The sequence below is a fragment of the Rhinatrema bivittatum genome, chromosome 3 (assembly GCF_901001135.1).
Source record: "Rhinatrema bivittatum chromosome 3, aRhiBiv1.1, whole genome shotgun sequence".
Taxonomy (NCBI): Eukaryota; Metazoa; Chordata; class Amphibia; order Gymnophiona; family Rhinatrematidae; genus Rhinatrema; species Rhinatrema bivittatum.
Window position 1 is genome coordinate 318931276 of NC_042617.1, and position 26174 is coordinate 318957449.

The 26174-nt window shown below is 41.7% G+C and overlaps 1 protein-coding gene across 1 annotated transcript in view; it reads right to left on the reverse strand.

Moving 5' to 3' along the window:
- Window positions 1–24802, reverse strand: part of CCN6 (cellular communication network factor 6) — a 36894-nt gene extending 12092 nt beyond the window's left edge. The window contains exons 1-3 of the mRNA XM_029596843.1: window positions 24550–24802; window positions 20963–21196; window positions 6753–6946 (exon numbers count right to left, since the gene is read on the reverse strand). Of these exons, the coding sequence (XP_029452703.1) occupies window positions 6753–6946; window positions 20963–21196; window positions 24550–24802 (681 nt within the window). The remainder of the gene's footprint in view (window positions 1–6752; window positions 6947–20962; window positions 21197–24549) is intronic.
- Between the last annotated feature and the right edge of the window lie 1372 nt (window positions 24803–26174).

Consider the following 26174-nt stretch of genomic DNA (forward strand, 5'->3'; position numbering starts at 1 on the left):
ATCTTTTCTTTTTGCATTATGCCAGTGGTTATTTGTTTTGTTTCTTTGATAGTTATTGTTTTGATGGGGTTTATTTCATCGGCTATTTTTTTGGTTGAGTCTAACCAGAGTTCCGTAGCTGAGTTACAATCATTAAGTGTTATGTCTTTTAGTTCTTCTTCTAATTTGTCCTTTAGTTTATCATTATTATAGGGTGGTCGATATTTAAATTCTATGGGATTATGAGTTTGTATGGTCTGAGGATTGAGAATATTAATATTGGACTGAATAAGGAGGTGGTCAGGACTTCTCCAATAACTTATCAAATCCTTTTTTAAACCCAGCTACACTAACTGCTCTAACCACCACATCCCCTGGCAACAAATTCCAGAGTTTGTGTGTTGAATGAAAAAGAACTTTCTCCGATTAGTTTTAAATGTGCCACATGCTAACTTCATGGTGTGCCCCCTAGTCCTTCTATTATCTGAAAGAGTAAATAGCCGATTCACATTTACCCGTTCTAGACCTCTCATGATTTTAAACATCTCTATCATATCCCCCCTCAGCCGTCTCTTCTCCAAGCTGAAAAGTACTAACCTCTTTATTCTTTCCTCATAGGGAAGCTGTTCCATCCCCTTTATCATTTTGGTCGCCTTTCTCTGTACCTTCTCCATCGCAACTATATCTTTTTTGAGATGTGCGACCAGAATTGTACACAGTATTCGAGGTGCGGTTTCACCATAGAGCGATGTAGAGGCATTATGACATTTTCCGTTTTTTTCACCATTCCCTTTCTAATAATTCCTAACATTCTATTTGCTTTTTTGACTGCCGCAGCACACTGAACCGTCAATTTCAATGTGTCATCCACTATGACACCTAGATCTCTTTCCTGGTTGGTAGCTCCTAATATGGAACCTAACATCGTGTAACTACAGCAAGGGTTATTTTTCCCTATATGCATCACCTTGCACTCATCCACATTAAATTTCATCTGCCATTTGGGTGCCCAATTTTCCAGTCTCACAATGTCTTCCTGCAATTTATCACAATCTGCTTGTGATTTAACTACTCTGACTACATGGCCAGAGTCAAAAGTGAGACTAGGACAAGACACAAGAACAAGACTACACCAAAGCTCTGGCAAGATGCAGACTGAGATCTGAATTATAACAGAAACAAGACAGGAACAGCATGGCTGCCAGCAGGACATACAGGCCATAGGGCTTGGAGGACTAGATAAGAGTCCATAAGGCCCACTGAGGCAGGGCCAGGGCAAGAGTATTTGATGCCATAGGTGAACCTTCGATCATGAAACCCCTTTTCCAACTTACCTATCGGTGGCAGTGCCAGCACAGTTCTTCCTCCTCCTGGCTGCAGTGGCTCCAGCACAGCACTCCCTTTGGCAGTAAGACTCTGGAATTGCACCCTTCTGTGCTTCCTTTTGGTAGGATTTTGCCACCCCAAAAATGTTGGCGCTCTAGGCAACTGCCTAGTTTGCCTAATGGAAGCACCATCCCTCTGCTTTATCTTTTATTTAAATTTATTAATCGCCTATATACTGCTGATGGGAGGCAATAACTGCTCTAAAGGCTCTCACATAACACCCTCTAAAAGGGTGGATTCCAGACGTCCACAGGGTCCCCCAGGATCCCATACAAAAATGGGGTCAGAATCAGGCCTGAGTCAGCAGCAGCTACTAAAGGGACACCTTAACCTCTCTCTAGAAGGGTAGAATCTAGAGCCTCTTGGACTAGACTGTTCTCTGGTGCAGAATTTGGAACCTCTTGGACCAGACTCTCCTCTAGTGCAGAAACTGGAACCTCTGGGAGCAGACTTAGGAGAGGAATCTAGAACTTCTGGGAATGGACTCTCAGGAGCGGAGTCTGGAACTGCTGGGAACAGATTCCCTGGAGTGGAATCTGGAATTGCTGGAAGCAAGCTCTCCTCCAATGCAGAAATTGGAATCTCTAGGACCAAGGCTGACTTGTAACTAGGCTGGGGGGCATGATGCAGGATTTGCTTCTGAAATCTTGGTGGCAGCCAAATACAGAATCTCAGAGATGCCTGCTAGGGCCTCCATAGGATCTATTTCATCCAGAACAGCCAGAATATCTAGAGCTGTGTTCACAAATGCTGGCATAGAATAGGAACCAGAATGATAGGGACAGCCAACACTGGGCTCGCCAAAGCTGGAGCTGTGATGTCAGCTTGTGCTAAATTAGCCAGAACTGTGAAGACAGCTGGCACTAAATTAGGGAGTGCAGGAGCTGTGAGCAGCATGGCTGGCACTGAATTAGCCAGAGCCAGGGCTGTGAAGACAGCTGGTGCTTAGTTAACCAGAGCCAGAGTTGTGAAGACAGTTGGCACTAAATTAGCTGGAGCCATAAAGACAGCTGGCACTGAATTAGTTGGAGCCGGAGCTGTGAAGACAGCTGGCACTGAATGAGCTAGAGCTGTGATAATGGTTGGCATTGAATTAGCTGGAGCCAGAGCTGTGAAGACGGCTAGCACTGAATTAGCCAGCATTGGCGCTATGAAGTCGGCTGGTGCTGGATTAGTCTGAGTCAGAGCTGTGAGGATAGCTAGAGGTAGTTAGCAACACAGAATTGTTGGAGCAACCAAGGCTGGAATGGTCCAAAGTGACACTACAGAAGCTGGAGTTATCTGTGCAAAAACTGGACTCATAAGTACAGGAGTTACGTTTTCTGGAATTGAAGTAGCTAGGAAGTGTGTTAGAATTGCTGGAGCAGTTGGGCTGGAATGGCGCAAAGTGGAGCTGCTGAAGCTCCTGGAGACAGAGACTGTGATGCACAAAGAAGATTCAGAGTGTGACAAATAATACAGTTTGCTGCCGTTTCCATATTATTTATTTATTTTATTTAAAAGTATTTATATACCGTTTTTCAAAACAAAGTTATTTGTCAAAACGGTTTACAGAGGTAAAAATGAAAGTAAAAAATAAAAATACATAAATTAAAATACATAAACTGGTATATACCTAGTAGGTAACAGTATCAACAAAAATCTACTAGTAATGGAGCTGGGCTGTAGGTCACTTTATAATCATGGGAGGGAGGAGGGGAGGGGGAGGATTTGAGATGAAAGGAAAGTATAAGCCTGCAGGAGTAGGGGGGATGCTAGGGAGGAGATAAGGTAGTTGAGTGATGTTGACTGGTGGAGGTTGAATGGTTTAGAGGAATGTTGAATGCTATTTGAAATAAATATGTTTTAACGATTTTTTGAATTGTTGAGAATTGGATAGTAAACGAAGAGGATTAGGTATAGAATTCCAGAGGGAGGGTCCTGCTACCGAGAAGGCCCTTCTGGTGATATCTAGTCTGGCCTGTCGCGGTGAAGGAATATCTAATAGATTTTGAGTTAATGATCTTAAATGTCGAGCGGGTTTGTAAATGCGAAGTAGAGAGCAAAGCCATGTGGAGGATGAATTATGTATTAAACTGTGGATGATAGTGAGAACTTTGTATTTTATTCTGTATTTTATAGGTAGCCAATGAAGAGATTGAAGAATGGGAGTAATGTGTTTTTGAACGGGAGTACCTGATAAAATGCGAGCTGCACTATTTTGAACAATTTGTAGGGGATGAATTACAGAATCGGGAAGTCCTAGATAAAGAGCATTACAATAGTCTAAGCCAGAGAAGATTAAAGATTGGAGAATAGTACGAAAATCATGATAAAAGAGAAGAGGATGAAGACATTTTAAGAGTTGTAGCTTGTAAAAGGATTTTTTTATTAAGGAAGAAATGTGTTGTTTCATTGATAAATCCGTGTTTATGATAACTCCTAAATTTGTGGCGTATCCCGTTTATTGTCAAGTGTGAAGGTGGACCTATAGAGGTATCTGAGATAGATGATAGATGGACGATTTCAGTCTTGGATGGATTCAGTTTCAGACGGTTATGGAGAGAGCCAGGAGTTGATGGTAGATAAGAAGAGAGAGACCATAGATAAAGTATTAGACCAGGATGTTTTATAGGGAACTAGGAACTGTATGTCATCTGCATAAATTTTAAATTGTAGATTAAGAGAAGAAAGAATATGACAGAGAGGAAGAAGGTATATGTTGAATAATATGGGTGATAGTGATGAGCCTTGAGGAACACCGGATGAAATTGTGTAAGGGATAGAGGAGTGATGATTAATGTTAACTTGCTGAGGGCGATCTGTGAGAGAGGATGTGAACCAGTTTAAAACTGTACCTGTAATACCAATGGATTTGAGACCTGAAATGAGTATGTGATGATCTACGGTGTCAAATGTTGCTGAAATATCCAAGAAGACAATGATGTAATCAGTATAAGAGTCAAAAGCGCGAAATAGTGTGTCAAAAGAAGCTAAAAGGAGAGTTTCAGTGGAATGACCTTTTCTAAATCCGTGTTGATTAATGTGGAGAATGTTATTTTCTGATAGAAATTCGGTAAGCTGACGTAAAACTACAGATTCAATTAATTTGGCTAAGGAGGTAAGTGTAGCAATGGGTCTATAATTATTAAGGTCAGTTGCATCTTTTGTTTTTGTTTTCATAATTGGTAGAATAGAAGTTTTTTTCAGAGTATTTGGAAATTGTCCAGTTTCTAAAGATTGGTTAACTAACGAGCAGAGAAAAGTACAGGCATGTGGACCGAGGGCTTTAAAGAAGGCGCCTGAACATGGATTTTCAGAGGAGTTGGATGGTTTTTGTTTGTTAATTATGGTTAAGATGGTATTCTCAATTATGGGAGTAAATTCAGACCATTGATCATTAGATTCCTTATTAACAATTGAAGGATATGGTAATTGAGAAAATTCTTTGGAGATATTCATTACTTTTGTTTTAAAATGAGTGGCAATTTTATTGCAAAAGGTATCGTCGTATAAGCAAACCTTTTGGTCCCAAAACTGCCCAACAAACCCAGAAAACTAAGTGGCAGCTTTTAGCAAATTATCCATACTGGGAAAAGGGTGCTGGCAAGCCACACAAACAGTGGTATCGTTAGTCACAAAACAGAAATGGCAATACTAAACAGACACAATCCTTTCAGGATTTCAAAACTTTGACATAATAAACACCTGGACTGATGTGAGTTGAAATCTGAAGAGTCCTTCTGGCCAGAGCTCTATTTCAGGGTGGAGTTAGGACCCCAGAAGCAGAAGCGGGCTGAACACAGATGAGATGGGCTTGAACAGGACCTCTACTAGCCAACTTCCCCTCGGACTGAGCCCTCAAGTGCTGGTGGCTGGCAAGACTTGGACAAGAAGAACTGGACACTCTCACCAGGGAATCTGAAGGCACCCACAACAGCAGGAACAGGAAACAGGAAGGTGCCCACTGAAAGACAAAGACGACTAGGGTCAAACAAAAGCACCAGAACAAGAATAACAAGAACTTGGAATACGTGAGCCCAGGAGGCGGACCCATGCAAGGCCATAAATTAGGGCCACAAGGCCAGAGTCAAGAATAGGATTAGGACAAGACATAAGACAATGACTAGACCAAAGCTCTGACAAGATGCAGACTAAGAAGCTGAAATATAACAGAAAGAAGACAGGAACAGCAGGACATACAGGCCATAGAGCTGGGAGGATAACTAGCGTGTCTAGGCAGCAGGACATACAGCTGGAAGGACTAGACAGAGAGTATACTGACACCCTCTGCTGGCAGGAGGCAGGTACTGCCCAACAGATCCTCACACTTGTGCTACCAGAATTTTTTCCTAAGCCTCATTCATCCTCTGGCTAAGCAGTCTTTCCATACCCTGGATTGCAGAAGACCTTTGTTGTTCCTGGACGAACAAAAACTGTCAGGAAATCTTTTTCAATTATTTTTTTCATAAGATATAAACAAACAAGGTCATCCAGTAAAGTAAGACACTAACAAACTGGCTCTCCCAGTGTACATCCTTTTGCTTTTCCAGTGCTGGACTTCAGCTTCTTCATCAAGTACAAACAACTGCCGCTTCCATCGACCATCTATGCTGGGCCTCCATTCAGGACATTTGCAAAGTTTCCTCATTTTCATCCGTGTATACTTTTACTAAGCATTACTGCCTGACTAAGATTACCACAATCATAGCAGCTTTGACCAAGCAGTTTTACAGAACCTACTTAATAAGAGCTTCAACTCCTTCCATCTGTTTTGTCGATCAGCAAAAAGAAACATTTTTATTTTATGGGACCCTTAGAATGGGAGTCTCCATTTGTGTGGCTGTTTATTCCTGCTTGTCCCCAGAGAAAGCAAAGTTGCTTACCTGTAACTCGTGTTCTTTGTAAACAGCAAAACAAATCTGCCACACAACCCCTCCCTCCTCCCCTAGTTGAAGCATAACTTGTAAAATGACTGAGGTGGCTCACACTGCAGCCAGCAGCATAGGGATTCCCGCACATGCTTGGAAAGACTTCTGTCTTTCTGAGCTCTGAGAACACTTCTCCGTTTCAGTGGCATCAGATAATGACACCCACTTCATGGGACTGATTTATTCCATTGTCTACACAGAACACTTGTTACAGGTAAGCAGCTTCGCTTTCCATGCTTTTATATCAATTCTGCTACATGCATCTGTGTAAGTCAGGAGAGGCTGCAGGTTCTGAATTCGTACTGCCTCTATCAATCAACTCTTTGAATTACCTTTCCCATGAAGAAAGGGTTTTCTGGTCTTTTTTACCAATCTAACAATCTCAGCTCTGCTTCCCTCTAAGGCAGTGAGAGTGTTCCTGCAAGCCTGCTGTCATTCCACATTGTTTTCCATGAAAGACTAGGAACTGTCATTTACCTTAACACCTATCAGGATGCTGAGTTCACATGGCCGCAGGAAGCAGAGCCTTTTCCTCTTCTGCATCTCACACTTACTATTTTCATTGGTTACTCGAGTGGAGATTCCAAGGCCACAGGTTTTGGAACAAGGTGACCAACGAGATGCCTGTACTAAGCATTTTCTCTTCCAAATAAGTGGGAGAATCATGTAAGCTGAAAAACAATGCCAATTCTTTCAGGAAAACACACAGAAGGATCTGAAAAAAGCCCTTTCCATACTGACAAATGACAAAATAATAGAATATTAGAGAGGTTACCTTGCATTCTTCTCATATAATTTTATGTACTTTGGATATTTAGTTTCCTGCTTCTACAGTGCTGTGTACAAAGATGATGTACTAAAAGTAATATTAATATTAGAAACTTTCCCATTGATGCCGCAGCCGCCCTCAGTGCCGTTGAGGTGCATGGCCTCAATAGCACAGCCACCCTCAATAGTGTGGTGTTGATGCTGCCCTTGAGGCCATGGCAGTGCAGAGCTGCCTCTATACCATCAAAGCCCTTGATCCCATCAAGGTGCGGGATCACCATCAAGGCCATTGGGTATGTTAACAAGCAACAAGGTAGGCAATCTAGAAAAGCCGTGGGCAAACGTAAGAGAGTAGATGCCAAAAGATGTCTTTTTCAATATCTTTATTGGCTGGAGACGTATGGAAACAATAAAACGCCCAACTCAGGCCGAGTTTCGCCACAACCCAGTGGCTGCCTCAGGGGCTATGAGACAAACATACATAAATAAATAGTAAATAATTTGAAATCATAAAAAACTAAAAACATATATAAAAAATAGAAAAATGGCATAAAAACAATAACATATAAAATGAATACATTCATCAAAACAAAATCAGAGACTTCACATGAAAAATAAATAAATAAATATAAAACAGAGGAGCAAGAAAAAGACATATCATTATGCCAAGCATTGTGAATGTAAGGGCATATAGGCAACATCAATATTAAACCAAGTGAAACAGACAAACCTTTGTATGCTAAAAAAAAATGTGAATTATTCTAAAAAAATAAATAGCGGACCTATGTATTAAAAAACACACACACCTTAATGATGAGCAAGTGGATCATAATCTCTCATTTGTAGTCTGTTTTTACTTGGCGCTTTCTTTCATATACTTCTCGACATCAGCATCAGTGGTTTTATTTTTCCATTATTTTTCCATTGTGTTTTAAGCATGTTAAACCTGCTTTCATATTACTGCTTTAAGGTTGTCCGGTTTTGCGGCACTAAAGAATACCATTAAATTTCCGTTCGCAGCATCACCATCAGTTTTCACTATTCACCGTTCACATATTAATTTTTCTACAGTCCGTTTTAGTCAGTATTCAAAATGAGACACCCAATAAGTTTTGAATTATTATTTTCCCCGTTTCCCTCTAATATGAGGCACCATTAAGTGCATGGAGCCTTCAAGAGATTATGAGCCACTTGTTCATCATTAAGGTGTGTGTGTTTTTTAATACAAAAATGTTTTTGATATATTCACTTTTTAAGGTTTTTAAATATGCATTCAGTCTTTTATTGTTTATTGATTTCTTAATAGATACGTCCATGCTGCGGTTCATGTCCGATTACCCATAGGAATAATTTCCAATTGGATATAAATTTGACAAAGTTATTTGCAAGGTATCTGTTTTAACCTTTTAGATCCTGCTCATTGAAGGAATTATTTCCTGATGCCCCTTTTTACATATCTTAGTTAACTATACCCAAATATTTATTTATTTATTTATTATTATTTTTATTATACCGAGTTTCATGATGGAATCACATCAACCCGGTTTACAATTAACAATGTGAGTAAAGGCAGAGAGTAACATAGTAAAACATTTCCCAATTCAACGTCACATATAGAATGAAACTTAACAGATATAATAACAATATTTAGGATGTGAGAAAGTTACAAAAAACAGGGAAAAATAACTAGGATCTGAAAGGGGGAGGAAATTGAAGGAAGAATATTAACAATTGAAGGAAGAATATTAACAATTGAAGGAAGAATATTAACAATATTAACATTTTAGCCATGGTATAAATATGGTATAAAAAATTTTGCAAGTAATTAAAAGTATATGAAAAATGTTCCACGTGTGGAACGTTGGTACCTAAAAGGTTAATATGGTTTTAAAGGATACACATAGGTCTGCTATTTATTTTATTATTTTTTTAGAATAACTCACATTTTTTTAGCATACATAGGTTTGTCTGTTTCACTTGGTTTGATATTGATGTTGCCTATATGCTCTTACATTCACAATGCTTTGCATAATGATATCTTTTTGTTGCTCCTCTGTTTTTATATTTATTTATTTATTTTTCATGTGAGGTCTCTGATTTTGTTTTGATGAATTTATTCATTTTATATGTTGTTTATGCCATGTTTCTATTTTTTATATGTTTTTAGTTATTTATGATTTCAAATTATTTACTATTTATTTATGTATGTTTGTCTCATAGCCCCTGAGGCAGCCACTGGGTTGTGGTGAAATTCGGCCTGAGTCGGGCGTTTTATTGTTTCCATACGTCTCCAGCCAATAAAGATATTGAAAAAGACATCTTTTGGCATCTACTCTCTTACGTTTGCCCATTGGGTATGTTAGCCAGTGATGCCATTCGTTGCCGCATTCAACAATGTCAAACACCATCAACAAGACACTGGGATCACCGTTGAGCGCCCTAGTCGCCCTCTCGGCAATTGACCGCTGGGGCCTGAGAGCCCTCGAGTGCTATTAAAGTCCTCGGGAGTCAGAGGTTTTGGCCTTGGATGGACTTGGTGCTGTTGAGCACTGGAGTCACTATCTACTCAAGGCAGCCTGGAGCACCGGGGGATCCAGGCTCAGTGTTCCGGTGCCCTTGAGGCTCCTTTGCAGTGAACAGATGGGGCACCAAATGGCATTGGGTTGTCTCATCATTTGCCTATGACTATCTGGCACCTTGGATGCTGATAATCTTGGGGGCCCTGAGCAGCTAGGATTGGGGGCATTGGAGGCCCTGCCTGTGCACCATTGGTGTAATGAGCGCAAGTGAGGCTATTGTCAGCCATAGCCGCTGGCGAGGGATGCCATCAAGCTCACAGCATCGACACCCTTGGACGTATAGGTGAGCCGAGGGGAACCATTGATGGCACCGGCAGTCATTGGTTCCTTTGGGCACCGATGAGGCATATTGGAGCTGCAGAGCCTGTGCTTGCAGGTGCCCCTGGCATCCTTGGTACCACCGGTCCATTGCCTTCAGGCACTGGGTCTCTGTTGGTGCCGACAGGCTGTAGATGTCCGTGGGCACCTGTGGCACCGGGGATGGTGCTATATACTGTCAAATTGATCAAGACACGGTCAAGTGTCATTGAAGTCCTGGGTGCAGCATCATTTGGTGTCATTGATGCAAACCATCATCAGTGAGTGCGAGAGTGCTGTGGGCACTTGGGGTGCCATCACCACGGTGGGCACCAGTGGATGTGGTCAGATGCTACACGACACAACTGCAGAATACCAGGGGCACTGTCTGACATCATGGACTTCGCTGCTGTGTCCAGCCTCTTGGAGTGTTAGCAATTACTGGGGGTACCATGGGTGAGATGCCATAGAATGCCACCCACCATCACGCCATAATCAGAACCCCAGTGGTACTGGGGAACCATCGTCACACTGTTCATATCCACTCCATTAGGAGTTAGTGTGACAGTGGAGTGCAGCATGCATGGTCAGCTACAGCAGGGCATCTTTTCCAGTGTCTTGGTGCTGGCAAGTGGCATTCTCACTATCTGTGCAGTATATAGCCATGTCAGGGTTCTGCCATTGTCACATCAAGGTATCAGCCTCCTCATCTGTTCTGTAACTAGTGAGGAAGGTGCCATCACACGCTCTGTGATTGCTTTTTGGCAGCCTGCTGCCTCTGACTCCAAATCCTGGTGCTCGGTCCTTGCTGTGCCATGGGATTCTACCCACAAGCACTGAGAGTGGGTTCGTAGGTGTGCTGCCATCCATAGGATGGGATACCACTGTATGAGTACTAGTCAGCATGCTTTTACAGCGGAGGGCACTATTCTTCCGGTTGCCCTTTACTGTATGGGTGTGTATATGTTTCCTTCATGGTGAGTACAACAGGTTGTGCGCCGCAGTCACAGGACTGACCTAGGATTGCATCCCTGGTCGAACTCCTATGGGAGTGGATACCAGGAGTGTAGTGTCAGGACTCTTCTTCTTCCTTAGAAGAGGAATGTCTTTCGACCCCGTCCCGTGAAGGAAATCCCTTTGTGGGGAAGATCCTGAGGTTCTGTCCTTTGCAGGTTTATTGCTGAACTGAATTCTGGATTCTTTTCTTTTGACTCAATGCATCTCCTTGTAGGCCAGCACCAAGGGACAGCAGCAGCAGTCATTGGACCGTTTTTGTTGGGGTTCCTCCCTTGATTATCATGGTGGCCTACCCCATCTGAGGGTGGCTGCAAGTGTCAGATTGGTCGCTTCTGAACCTCAGTGATTAGTGACTGTAACTCAACTCTAACCTGGAGAGTTAAAAGGTTTTAGGGATTGTGAAGCCCTGATTCTTGTTGCTTTCCTGTCCCTTCAGAAAGGGGAGATACGACTGGGTTTCCAAGGTGACCCTTATTGGTCCCCTTATAGATGCCTGGTTGTCCACCCCTACAAGGGGTGTCCCTCATTCTCTGTTTCCCGGAGAAGGGATGTCACTGTTTCTGATTGGCAATCACTCTCGGTTCCTTTGAGAGCCGGTCGGGCAGTAGCAGTCTCCTTAGGTCATCCTAAGGCACAGCAGGTCTAGTTCACGAGGGAGCCATTGCAGATTTGGTCTCCCCATTGTACTAGGAGTCTCCTCTTCGGGGTAGCTCCCCAGTGAAGATTAGGAGTTTCTCCCACCCAGGAGTCACCTTTCATACCTGCTGGAAGACCACTATTGCCAGTCATTCTTGCCTGCGAGACCCTACCTCAGTTATGGAGGGTTCTAGTCCATCTAATTGGCAAATATGTCTCTCAACCTATTGCCATATCCATGACTGAGGGAGTTGGGGGACGAGGGACTCTGCAACAGAGGTGCTACTCTTTGGTTGCAGTGGCTTGCAAGCTATTTGTCCCCATTTTAGGGATAACCCTGTCTGTGGACAGGAAAGTCCTGGTTCATACAACAGTTGTTTCATTTACTGGACTGCATGCTTTCGGGGTGGGGGGGGGCGGGGAGTATATGTAATCATGGCTGAGGTATTAATTCCTAAGTCAGGTTCATGGCAATCTGTTCCGAGATCACATTGACCCTGCCCTGGTACCCTTAGGGTTTCCAGATCAGTGAAGAAATTCTGTTTTACAAGGATCTGCACTTGCGGCTCCTCGGCTTCCCTTCTCTTGGCGTATTTCTGGATTTCTTCCCTGGAGAATTCACCCTCAGTTTCATCTGTTCCAAGCAGGCTGAGGGCTCTATCTCAGTGGGTAACTCCCTACTGGAATCGACAGTGAGTTATTCGCTTGAGACTGAGATATACAATCTAGCGATTTCTTCTTACCCCTGCAGTCCAGTGGTCTGCCTCCTTGTGTTCTTTGCTCCTTCTGACTTCCAGTTGGATTGTCAAAGGGAGGGGAAGAAAAACAAAGGCATTCATGGTATATCTTAGTGTATACCTGCAGTGAAAGATTCACCACTTTTTTCCTATATTTTCATCAATTTCTGGCCAGCAAAACTGCAGCGTACCTATGGCCACTGCCATAGGTGCCACTTTCGAAGGGAATGGCAAATTAAACGATGGAAGTCATAATGGCGCTGTATCACTCCATGGTGAGACTGCACCTTGTTGCAGTTCTGGTCGCCGCATCTCAAAAAGGATATAGCTGCACTGGAGAAAGTGCAGAGAAGGGCGACCAAAATAAGTGGCCTAGAACGGCTGCCCTATGAGGAAAGGCCAAAGAAGTTAGGGCTGTTAAGTTTGGAGAAGAGATGACTGAGGGGGGATATAATAGAAGTCTACAAAATCATAAAAGGACTTGAACAAGTTAATGTAAATTGGTTATTTACTCTCTCAGATAATAGAAGGACCAGGGGCCACTCCATGAAGTGAGCAAGTAGCTCATTTAAAACAAATTGCGCTGAGTGAAAAAGAATTTTCTTCATAGTTAAGCTTTGAAATTCATTGCCAGAGGATGTGGTTACAGCAGTTAGTGCAACTGGGTTTAAAAAAGGTTTGGATAAGTTCCTAGAAAAAAAAATCCATAAACTGCTATTATGGTAATAAGCAATAGTAGCTTGAGATTTATTTATTGTTTGGGTACTTGCCAGGTACTTGTGACTTGGATTGGCCACTATTGGAAACAGGATGCTGGGCTTGATGGACCCTTAATCTGACCCAGTATGGGATATCTTATGTTCTTATGTTCAGCATAGGACGTCAATGTTCCAGCAAGATCAGTGTGGCTGGTGGGGTCTCAGTAAGAGAAAAAGCAGCATGGCCCTGCTGAAATCGACAGCGTGGTCAGCGGTTCCTTAGTAAGTGGAAAAGGCAGTGCCGCCCCACCACCCACACTGCTGATTCTGGTGGGGCCGCACTGCTTTTCCAGTTACTAAGGCTCCACCGACCACGCTGTCAATTTTGGTGGGGCCACGCTGCTTCAGAGGAGCAGGAGGAGTGCGCCTTGCTCTGCCCTGCCCTGCCCTGCCAGAAAGAGTCTAAGGCCAGAGCTTGGTTGGCCATGTGGCCGGAAGTCATTCCCTTGACTTCAGGGCCTGAAGAAGGAGACTGCTGCTGCTTCAAAGGGGGAATGAGACAGAGCATGTGTATGGGAGAGATAGAGAGAGAGAGCATGTGTATGTGAGTGTGAGTGAGAGCATGTGTGTGAGAGAGAGCGTTTATGTATGTGTGTGCACAACAATCCTACTTCCTCTATACCTGCTAATTCATGACAATTTCAGGGCATCTGGAAATCAAAGCTTCCCAGATATGGATAACAAGGGATGTTTTTAAAACCCTTATTAGTTTTAATTGTTTGGTGTTATTTGATGTCTGTTTTGAAATATTTTATTGGTGTTTGGAAAATCTTTACATGAGTTTTTTTAAATTATTGAATATTCTATTCATTCATTTTTAATTATTCTTTCTTATTTTAAAAATAAACTATTTTTATTGTTTTATGAGGAATGGTAATGCTTCTGCTTTTCCATTGGTGAGGGATGCAAGGCTTTAAGTTATTTTTTCCTAGGGCACCAGCCATGGGCATCACTTTAGAAACATTTAACAGTCTCCCAACTCATGGTATCAAGTGTTGCATAATGAGTGAGGGTGCAATTTTTCACTTGATCCTAGACACCAAATTGCCTGACTACGACTCTGCTGGCCAGTACTGCCTGTGGCTTTGCTCACTTCACTAGGTTATCCAAATTGCCGTCCTGTTCACATGAACTATCCTGTAGACAGGATGAATAGCCCTGCCCTTGACAGGATGCAGTGTAGGTGAACTTCAAGCTAGCTTCTCACTGCTAAGGGGTTTGGGCTAGCGAACCCATTCAGGGATTGCCTTTCATCCTCTGATACTCTTGATACTGTCCTGCATGGTCAATTATATCTAGTGCTTTGGCATGTAAGGTCTGTCACAAACCTTGCTGTAGTTGCTGATTATTCCTCCAAGCATTACTTGGATTTTTCTGCCCATTGTGCCTATCACCCGAATATGGGGCACACTTCTGCAGATGCAGTCTGTCCTTCAGATGCCAGTGGACCACAGTTTCTTTCTGGGGAGCTTGCAGGCCCCAGATGGTTTTTTGGTTGTCTTGTAACACCAAAGGAAACTATTTAGTCTTTGTCCAAGAGGCCTTCACTTGTTTACATCTCTAGACTTTTTCCTGAATCCAGGAGGTTCTAGACCTACTGATATTGTCAAGGTTTACTGATCTGAAACCCTGCTTGTAATGTTTTCCATGATACACAGATCATGAATAATAATCTTTACCAGCACAGCATGACTTCTCTCTTTAGTTACTTTTAGTGTCTATTTCTATTTTAGTATAAATTGTTTTAAAATGTTTGTTATTATATTGTTAGGTACTCTTGATTTGTTTGAGTTTTATTATTTTATCCGTCGCAAGGTATCTTACGTTATAGTATGCAGACTGTCATGTATTTCGGCTTTAAAGATTATTATCACTTAAAATTATTTGTTTTTAGCATCTAAAATATAATTTTATATACTTTTTAACAGATTTTAGATGCCATTATATTTGATAAATGTTTTGTATTTCCTTTGTTATTGAATGTAAACCGTTGTGAAGGCCATGCCGATGTGACAGTATATAAAAACAATAAACCATAAACTATAAACCATGTTCCTTGCTGGCACTTGCATCTGTCCTCTGCCTTAGGCGCCCGTGCTACACATGAGGGTTTTCTACCTCAGTCATTTCTATGTTTTTTTTCTTTGTAGAACCCAACTCTTTTCCTGCCTAGACTTCTTTGTGGGTCAGCTGCTTTACAGGCAAACAGGAGAGAGGTGGTGCTTTCAGCACTATGTGGTTTCTCGCTTTGTCCTGTTTGGACAGCCTATAGCTTGGGAATCATCCATGTGTGAGGACTACCATCCTGCTTGTCCTCTGAGATAGCAGACTTGCTTACCTGTTACAGGTGTTTTCCAATGACAGAAGGATGTTAGTCCTCACAAAACCGACCCACCTCTCCTGGGAGTTGTTTTCTCCATGTATTAGCGATATTATGGACTGAGGACTCTGCCTAGGGGATAGAGCTGCATATGCTCAGTCGGGCATGTTTGAAAGTTCTAGAATCTTGGAGATCAAAGTTCTAGACCGTGGCTCCATCCAATGATGTCACCAATGTGTGAGGGCTAACATCCTGCTGTCGTTGGAGAACACCTGTTACAGGTTAGCAACTCTGCTTTCTCAGAACATAAGAACATAAGAAAATGCCATACTGGGTCAGACCAAGGGTCCATCAAGCCTAGCATCCTGTTTCCAACAGTGGCCAATCCAGGCCATAAGAACCTGGCAAGTACCCAAAAACTAAGTCTATTCCATGTTACCATTGCTAATGGCAGTGGCTATTCTCTAAGTGAACTTAATAGCAGGTAATGGACTTCTCCTCCAAGAATTTATCCAATCCTTTTTTAAACACAGCTATACTAACTGCACTAACCACATCCTCTGGCAACAAATTCCAGAGTTTAATTGTGCGTTGAGTAAAAAAGAACTTTCTCCGATTAGTTTTAAATGTGCCCCATGCTAACTTCATGGAGTGCCCCCTAGTCTTTCTACTATCCGAAAGAGGAAATAACTGATTCACATCTACCCGTTCTAGACCTCTCATGATTTTAAACACCTCTATCATATCCCCCCTCAAAATGGTGAGCTGACATATTTCAGCATGGAATGCAATGAAGAGATGTCATGTCTCAGCATGGAATAGATGTGGATTGTGTCGCAAAATGGAATGGAGAGATGTCGTGTCTCAGCATGGAATGGAGAGGAATTGTGTCTCAGTATGTATAGGTATTGAATGGAGAGATGTAGTGTCTCAGCATGGAATTTAATGGAGAGGGACTGTGTCTCAGCATATAATAGAGTGGAGAAGAATTCTTTCCCAGTACGGAATGTAATAGATTGGAGAGATGTCATTTTTCAGTATGGAATGGAGAATAATATTTTCTCAGAGTGAAGAGTTGTTGTGTTTCATCATGGAATGGAATGAAGAGATGTCATGGCTCAGCATGGACTAGAGAAGAATTCTTTCTCAGTATGGAATAGAAAGGAGAGGTATATTTCAATATGGAATGGAATGGAGCGATCTGTCTCAGTATGGAGCAGAATGGAATTGAATGGAGAGATATTGTCTCTTAGTAGGGGTTGGAGTGGAGAGATGGAGAAGAATTCTTTCTCATCATGGAATAGTGTAATTTGTAACCTATCATTAAAATCATCCATTGTTCCTGAAGATTGGAGGGTGGCCAATGTAACCTCGATTTTTAAAAAGGGCTGCAGGAGTGACTTCAGTGCCACAAAAAATCGTGGAAACTATTCCAAAGATCAAAATCACAGAGCATATAGATAGACCTGGCTTAATGGGACACAAAAAAATCACATGGATTTACCCAAGGGAAGTCTTGCCTCTCAAATCTGCTACATTTTTTTTTTTAAGGAGTGAATAAACCTGGATAAAGGTGAATCAGAAGATGTAGTGTATTTGGAATTTCAGAAGGTGTTTGACAAAGTCCTTCATGAGAGGCTTCTAAGAAAACTAAAAGGTCAAGGGATAGGAGGCGATGTCCTTTTGTAGATTGCAAACTGGTTAAAAGATGGGAACAAGAGAATAGGATTAAATGGTCTGTTTTCTCAGTGGCGAGAAGTGAACAATATATTTATAAATGATCTGGAAAGGGAATGACGAGTGAGGTGATCAAATTTGCAGATAACACACAATTATTCAGAGTTGATAAATTGCAGGAGGACCTTGCAAGACTGGAAGATTGGGCGTCCAAATGGCAGATGAAATATAATATGGACAAGTGCAAAGTGATACATATAGGGAAAAATAACCCTCACTGTTACATGATTTTAGGTTCCATATTAGAGTTACCATCCAGAAAAAAGTGCTAGGCATTATAGTGGACAATACATTAGTATGCTACAGAAGTAAAAAAAACAAACAAACAATGTTAGGAATTATTAGAAAGGGAATGGTGAATAAAATGGAGAATGTTATAATGTCTCTGTATTGTTCCATGGTCAGACCACACCTTGAGTACTGTGTGCAATTCTGATCACCACATATCAAAAACATATAGTTGCAGTAGAAAAGGTACAGTGAAGGGCCACCAAAATGATAAAGGAAATGGAATGGTTCCTCTGAGGAAAGGCGAAAGAGGTTATACCTGTTCAGCTTGGAGATGAGATGGAAAAGGTGGAATACATTGAATAGATAGGCTAAGGAGGAATATGATAAAGGTCTATAAAATCATGGGAGGACTAGAATGGGTAAATGTGAATCAGTTATTTTCTCTTTCAGATAATACAAGGACTAGAGGGCACGCCATGAAGTTACCAAGTAGCACATTTAAAACAAATCAGATAAAATTATTTCTCATTCAATCATACTTAAGCTTTGGAATTCATTGCCAGAAAATGTAGTAAAGGTAGTTAGCATATCTGGGTTTAAAACAATGGACAAGTTCCTGGAGAAGTCCATAAAATGCTATTAATCAAGTTGACTTAGGGAATAGCCACTGCTTATTACCAGTATTAGTAATATAGGATGTATTTAATGTTTGGGATTGGGATTGATGGACCCTCGGTATGACCCAGCATGTCAACTTCTTATGTTATGAAGAATAATTCATTCTCAGTATGAATGGAAGGGAGTGGGAAATATCTGTCTCAGCATGGAAGGAAGTGGAAAGATGTCTGTTTCAGCATGTAATGTAGAGGGATCATGTCTCCATATGGGATGGAAAGATATGTCTCAGCATGAATTGAAGAAGAATTCTAGCTCACATTGGAATGGAGTAGAGAGATGGCATATCTCCGCATGAAATGAAACAGAGAAGAATTTCTCAGCATGGAATGGGGAAGTGTTGTATTTTCAGCGTTGATTAGTGTGGAGAGGTGTTGTATCTCAGAATGGAATGGAATAAAGAAGATTTTCTCCACATGTAATGGAATAGAGAGGTCTTGTGTCTCAGTATGGAATGAAGAAAAAAATCTTTCTCAGCATCAATTGGAATGGAGAGGGATCATCTCTCACTATGGAATGGAATGGAGAGGTCTCATGTCTCAGTATGAAATGGAGAGCTGTGGTGTCTCCCCATGAAATGGAGAGGGATCCCATCTTAGCATGGAATGGAATGGAGAGCTGTTTTGTCTCATATGGAATGGAGAGGGATAGTGTCTCACAATGGAATGGAATGGAGAAAAATTCTTTCTCAGCATGGAACTGCAATGGAATTATCTCTCAGTATGCAATGGAATGGAGAAATGTTGTGTCTAAATATGTAATAGAGAGGACTCGTGTCTCAGAATGGAATGGAATGGAGAGGTCTTGTGTTTCAGTAGGGAATGGAGTGGAAAGGAATTTTTTTTGTCTAAGCATTTGATATTCCACCTTTTCCTATAGGTAAGCCCAAGGTGGATTACATAAAGTAACAAGGCATCAAGTATATAAGTATCATATACACATATATGATAATTAATATGAAGTAGATTTCTAATACATATATAAATAGGAATAAGACAGGGTGTGCATGGGGTATAAATTGCTATAATATAAAGAAGTAAGTTAAGAAGCACTTGGATTGCAGTAGCTTGGAAGTGGGCAAACCTTGTAAGATTCACGGTCAGTAAGATTGCTGGAGGAGTAGGATGAGTCTCTGTTGTGGTATCTACGTTGTGGTATCTACCAAAGCAGCAGAACAGAAGAATTTTAAATGAAATAAAACAAATAAAATCTAAGGGAAGGCCTGGTTAAACATCCAAGCTTTAACTTTTTCCAGAAGGTGAGGTAGCAGGCTTCCTGGTGTAGCATTAGAGGTGCCTTGTTCCCTATTTCAGGGACAGAGCAATGGAATGTGCAGTATTTCGTGCATGTTAGTCTAGCTGAAGTCAGTGGAGGGGAGGCTAGAAAGGCCTGTTGGGAGAATTGAAGTTTCCTTGTGGAGGTATAAGAGAGTAGAAGTTTAGAAAGATATTCAGTGACTACCAGTTGGTTCATGCATTTGAAGACAGTAGAATAAAATAAGAACATAAGAACTTGCCATACTGGGTCAGACCAAGGGTCCATCAAGCTCAGTTTCCAACAGTGGCCAATCCAAGTCACAAGTACCTGGCAAGTACCCAAACACTAAGTAAATCCCACGCTACAGACGCTAGTAATAGCAGTGGCTATTTTCTAAGTCAACTTGACTAATAGCAGGTAATGGCCTTCTCTTCCAAGAATTTATCCAAACCTTTTTTAAACCCACCTAAACTAACTGCACTAACCACATCCCCTGGCAACAAATTCCAGAGTTTAATTGTGCGTTGAGTGAAAAAGAACTTTCTCCGATTAGTTTTAAATAGTAGGGAGTGTAGTGGTAGGATGGAATGGTTACAGCAGGGAAGACTGTGGAATATTAACAGAGCCATGACTTTGCCATTTGAGTGTAATGTGGGTGCTATGTTAGTCCACTTGAATGTGCAGATAAAAAGATTAACACACAAAAACTATCTATAAGATGAGACCATTTGATTAAATTAACTTAATCCATTTCTTGACTAGCTTTAGGGAGCTAATTCTACTTTCCTCAGATCAGAACAGAATGAGCAAAGGAAATAGAAGTGAATCATAACAGACATTTCAGTGATGGGGGAGGGAGTTTTGATGGGTGATGAAACCCCTTGTCACTCCCCTCTGCCTTGTATGAGTCACTTCTATTTCCTGGAAATGTTACCTCTTGCTTATTCTGTTCTGGCTTGAGGAAGCAAGCAATTAGCTCCTGAGTCCTAGTCAAGAAATGCATTAAGTTGTCCACTAAAACGATCTCACCTTCTATTTGTTTTCTATCCATAGCCTTCAGGTGTGAGCTCAGTAGTTCAGCCTGGTGGTAGGGGCTGGCTCAGAGACCCTCTGACCTCCCTATACAGCTGCCATGTTTGGAAACCAGGTTTTATTTATTTGTTGAGTTTTATATGCCGTCATTCGGTGCAGCCATCACAACGGTTTACAAGATTCAAACAGAATACAGATAATTAAACAATGCTGATCGTTGCAAAAATAACAGTGGGAGGGATGATGGGATAGTTTTGTGAGTACTTGCTCTCTCTTATAGCTCTGCAAATGGAGTCCTGTATTTTATTTATTGAGATGCAGTGCACATCAGTGGCTCAGACAGAAGTCCTGAGCCCAAAAATCGGAAAGTGGGTTCATCTGCCCAAGGATTTAATTTCCAGCAGCATCTGGATAGGAAGCCCCAGAAAGCCACTTCAATCAGTTTCAAATAAAGAAACAAAAAATTCAAAAACATGAACACACCATGGACAGCTGAAGAGCAGATCTTCATCAGAGCCCCTTGCCGCAAACACACTATACAGGTAAAGTAAGAATATAGCAGGGACAACTAAACAGTGGCTCTTCATCTAGCATTAGCCTGTCGTTTGGATACTGCTGCAGGTCTTGTCTTGATGGTACACACCTGGCATTAGCCTATAGTTTGGAGACTCCTTGTGGTCAATGACACAGTTGGACATATCCGCTATTTTGTCCTCTTTGGATCTTGTACATGGACTTGCATCTGGTTGCATTAGGACTGTGGGAGTACAGCCAATGGTGTCGCTCACACAGAGGCACTTGTACAGGGGGTTGGGCAGGAAAGTCTGTCCATTCTGGTACCGAACCCCATTGAGCTCACACCCAACAGCTATCATATCTGAGAATGGAAAACAGCAAAATTATCGCCTCGCTCACCCCTATGTACAGACAAAGGACATCATCACAAGAGTCGCTTCTGCAGAACTGCCTGGTCTGTGTCTCGGACAGGTCTTTGTCCTGCAGCATTCCCAAGTCACATACGTGAACAAATAACTGCCGATACTTGCCCTCAGCTTTATGCTCAAGCTGTGGCCAGCTCAAGGGATATTCGGCTTTGACCCAATATTGTTGTTACTTCTTGCACAACTCCAGATTTTTTACCACAGAGAAGGTACATTTCCAACCTGTCTCCTCTGGGAGGAAACCTATCAAAAAAAATCTATAATGGCTAAAGCAGGAGGGCTTTGCAGCACAAGGACTTTTTATCTGAAGCAGGGACCTGGGAGGTCTCAAAAGCTTTGTAGTGCATCTTTTTTTTTTTTTTTTTTAATTCTTTAAAAGGCCTCACAACTTGTTAAGACTCCATTTTTCTCAAGGACCGGTATGGTTACCAAAACCATATAACCTCACAAAGAGGTGAGTGCTGCAGCTTTTGATTTTTGGTTTAAACTGAAAAATGCTGATGGGGGGTAACTAGATTTCTCAGTTTTTTAACTAGAAAAATCTGAAAAATAGGTCTGCCATGGAGGCATTTCTAATGACATCTTCCGCTTACTGCAATTAAGAAAAAGGAGCAGGTAGAGGCTGGATAACATCATCAGAGCGGGCCAGGAGGAAACCCAAGCCCTGCCAGCTGAAGAAAACGTGCCGCCAGGGGAAGAATGGGCTGGCCAGGAACCCAAGCCCTGCTGGCTGGAGATAGGGGAGTATACGTCTCATACCTTTACCCTATCCCCCTCAGCCACATACACCCGCACCCTGCACCGCACCCCAGCCACATACTCACGCTACGTAACACAGCATGTAAACATTTGAAGATAACTTGATTTATGCCTTATTAAATTGAATCCACCTAAAAACTCACCACAAATGTTAATTTGTGTGGTGAAACACCAATAAATGCCTATTTTTAGTACCCAGAAAATACACCTAATTATAATTTTATAAACCCTGATGATAAGAAGCCTTCATTATAACTAAGTCTTCTGATTCCAGAGGGTTTATAAAATGCAAATTTAGGGGTTTATTTTGCAGGTAATTAGGTGGGTACTGAAAATAGGCATTAATTTGTGTGGTGAAAGCACCCATAAACGGTTTAGGTGCATTTTTAAGTGGATTCAATTTAATAACTTGATATTCGCCTTATCTTAAAATGTTTACATGCTGTGTTGTGCGGTATGTGTATGTGGCTACAGTCAGGGAGGCGGGGGGGATGTGGTGGCAGGGTATATGAGTGTGCTGGAGGCCATGTACAGTTGCGCTCATAAGATTACATACCCCTGGCAGAATTTGCAAGAGGTTTAGCATTTTAAGAAAACAGGAGTGATCAGACAAATCACATCTGTTATTTTTAATATGCTTCAAATTAAATCTGTTATGCACCACAGAATAGCACAATCATTAAACAAACCATAGCAATAAAGGAAATAATAAAATGGTGCTGTTCAAAAGTGTGCATACCCTTAATTCTTAATATCATGTATCGCCTCATTTTGCATCAATGACGACTTGCAGTCTTTTGTGATAGTTGTGAATGTGGGCCTTTATTTTCTCGTGCCCATTCCTCTTGGCAAAAAAACTCCAGATCCTGTAAATATTTTGATTGTCTAGCATGAACTGCATGTTTGAGTTCTCCCTAAAGTGATTCAATGATGTTGAGGTCAGGAGACAGTGATGACCACTCCAGAACCTTCACTTTCTTCAGATGCAGCTGCTGAAGGTCAGCTTGGCCTTATGTTTCGGATCAATGTCATTTTGGAAAGTCCAAGTGTGCCCCATGTGCAGCTTCCTAGCTGATGAATACAAATTCTCCTCCAATATTTTCTGATAAGATGCTGCTTTCATCCTGCCATCAACTTTGACTAAATTCCCTGAGCTGCTGTAAAGATCCACCTCCATGCTTCGCAGACCTTGTGCTTCTCTCCATAGGCCTTGTTGACTCCTTTTCAAGCAAAGGGGCCAATTTTCAAAACCACTCACACATGTCCATGTGCATGCGGTTTCCGGCGCGCACACATGCATGCGTGCATGTGCGGGGAGGGATTTTCAAATTACGCATGGCGATACGATTGGCCTATTTTCCAGTTCCTTCCCAGTCCACTTCAATTAAGGAACGGACTGGGAGGGAACTTTCCTACCCCCCTGCCTAACCTTCCTTCCCTTTCTCCTCTCCACCCTGACTCTTAACCCCTACCTAGCTACTCCAAATTTTTCTATTTTATTTTATTTCCTCCAAAGCAGAAGTATTTTCCGCGCACCAGCTGGCTGCCAGTGTGATCTTCCCCAGGACAGCGGCTAATGGCCTCCATCCCGCTCTGCCCCTCCCTATCCAGACCACATACCCCAGTCCGCCCCTTTTTCAGGGCCCGGAACATCTGCACATAACAGGGTTACATGTGTGGCTGGGCCCATTCTAAAATGTGCGTGGTGTGTGCAAGGCCCAGCCACGTGCGTAACCCCTGTTTTTTTCATGTGCAACCCTTTGAAAATTTACTTGATAGCGTTTAAGGTTGTGACCATAAAGTTCAATTTTGATTTCATCACTCCAAATTATTTTGTTCCAGAAGTTTTGAGACTTCTCTAGGTGCTGTTTGTCATATTGTAAGTGAACTGTTTTGGGGCATTGGTGCAGCAATGGCTTTTTTCTGGCAACTCTACCATGCAGCCATTTTTGTTCAAGTATCTCCTTATTGTGCATGCTGGAACACCCATATCCTTTGTTCCAGAGAAGCTTGTATTTCAGTAGAAGATGCCTGTGGGTTTTTCTTTGCATCCTGACATATTTTCCTGGCAGTTGTGTCTGAAATCTTTCTTGATCTATGTTGGTATTAACAGAATCCATAATTTTCCATTTCTTCATCAGAGTTTGAACTGTACTGATTGGCATTTTCAAAGCTTTTGGGTATCTTTTTACATCACTTTCCTGATTTATAAAGTTGAACTTCTTTTGCTTGCAGATCCTTTGACAATTCTTTTGCTTTCCCCATGTTTCATTAATAACCAGAGTCCATGCAGCCCTGGATGAAATGTGCAAGGATTTCTCAAGAGCTAAGAAACTCATTGACTATTTATTTACAGACACTAATTACAATCAAACAAGCAGAGGTGTGGCTACCTGCCTTCATGCCATCTCAACCTGTGTGTGTCAACCTGAGAATATATTATCAGCTCAAACATTCAAGGATATGTAAACTTTTAAACAGGACCATGAGTGTTTCATTTCTCACTCAGGTACTGAGTTATGCCACTTACATCTGCATACACCGATCTCGTATTTGGGCTTGTCACCAGAGTAGTCACAGTAGAGGCCTTTGTGAGGATCACAGACGTCAGCCTCATTGCAGCTCTCTCCCGCCTGTTTTGCACAAGTCTTGCAGCATCCACAGCCGTCCCTCACACTGCTCACTCCAGGTGGGCAAGTGTGCCTCCGTGGGCATTGACATGGCCATTGGCAGAACATTTTACGCTGGTAGGCATCACCAGGTTCCACGGCCTCTACCGCCATGTCACCAACATCCTGAGCCCTGCAAAAGAACTTACACATGATTCATTATGTGAGGACTAGAAGAGGTGTGGCCTGTGTTTCTGCAGAACAAAACTATCAACCTTTATGCCCATATCTGAAAGTGCCCTTTTTGTAAAGCATGTACCTTGGCTGTTATTTAACATATTATTGTGCAGATAATTTAAGAACTTTTATTGTGCAGTGCTAACTGCAATTCATTTTAAAAAGAACTGGTGCTGGGTGCAAGGATACTGCTATCAACTCACCCAGATCAACCCAAAGAGGCTGATCCAGTCCCGGTTTTACCTCACTACATGCTTGGAGATGAACTACATTCAGAATTGCTCAAGCAACATCACTCCCCTGTAGAAAAAGCAGGAAAACCATACTGCACACACAAACTGGAGGCAAAAAGCCTAAAACATTTACATACATCTTTTTTCACATGATCTGATTTGCATACTCTGAAACACTTATTCACCCTGTCTCCATTGGAATCAATGGTGCAAAGCCTAGCACTTACATACACTGAAAACATGTTTATTACAGTCAGAAAATAAGCCATTTATGTTTTAGCAAGCTGTAGGGCATGAAAAATTGCTAGCATGCAAGGTTTACATATGTCCAAATTAAAATAAAAATCAATTGTTCCCATCTACACAATCTTCATTCTTCAGCTTTCCTTCCCTGACTCCATGAAGGCACAACAATCACAGGTCACTAGTCAAACCCCTTTCCCTTACACACACCATGCATTCTCCCAAAAGCACTCTGAACTACTTGTCTAGGTCAAGCAGAATATAAATTATTTTAAATAAATAAAAAATCAACTCCTTCCACAGAGGCTGGCAAATCTAGGGCCACTGGAGCCTCATCTGTCACAGACAAGAGCTGCATCTCTGCTTTACTTCAAAAGAGGGGGTCCTGGCTTCATCAGACCCATTCCTGAAAGCACCCTGTTGCCTCCTTCAACACATCCATAGTGGCCCCATGGCAAGATAAAGTATCAAAGACTAAGAACAGTAAATATAATAAATGTTCAAAATATATAAATTCATAAAACTGTGAAACTAAAATCATTAAAATGCAAGAGTATATATTCAACATAAAATATATTTGGCTAAATGTCTGCTTTCAAGGCCAGAATGCCCTGCACATCTTCTGCTGTCACTGCTCTGAACAAACGTGGGTGCATGTCAGTATATATGGAGTAAGACACTGCTAAAGAATGGCAGCATTAAAAACATGCTGAGTGTATACATTCATAAACCATGAAGCTAATCATAAAAATACACTTTATTTCATGAAAATATTTTAAACATAAAACATCTTAACATGGCAATGATTCAACTAAATGCCTGCTTCAGAGGAT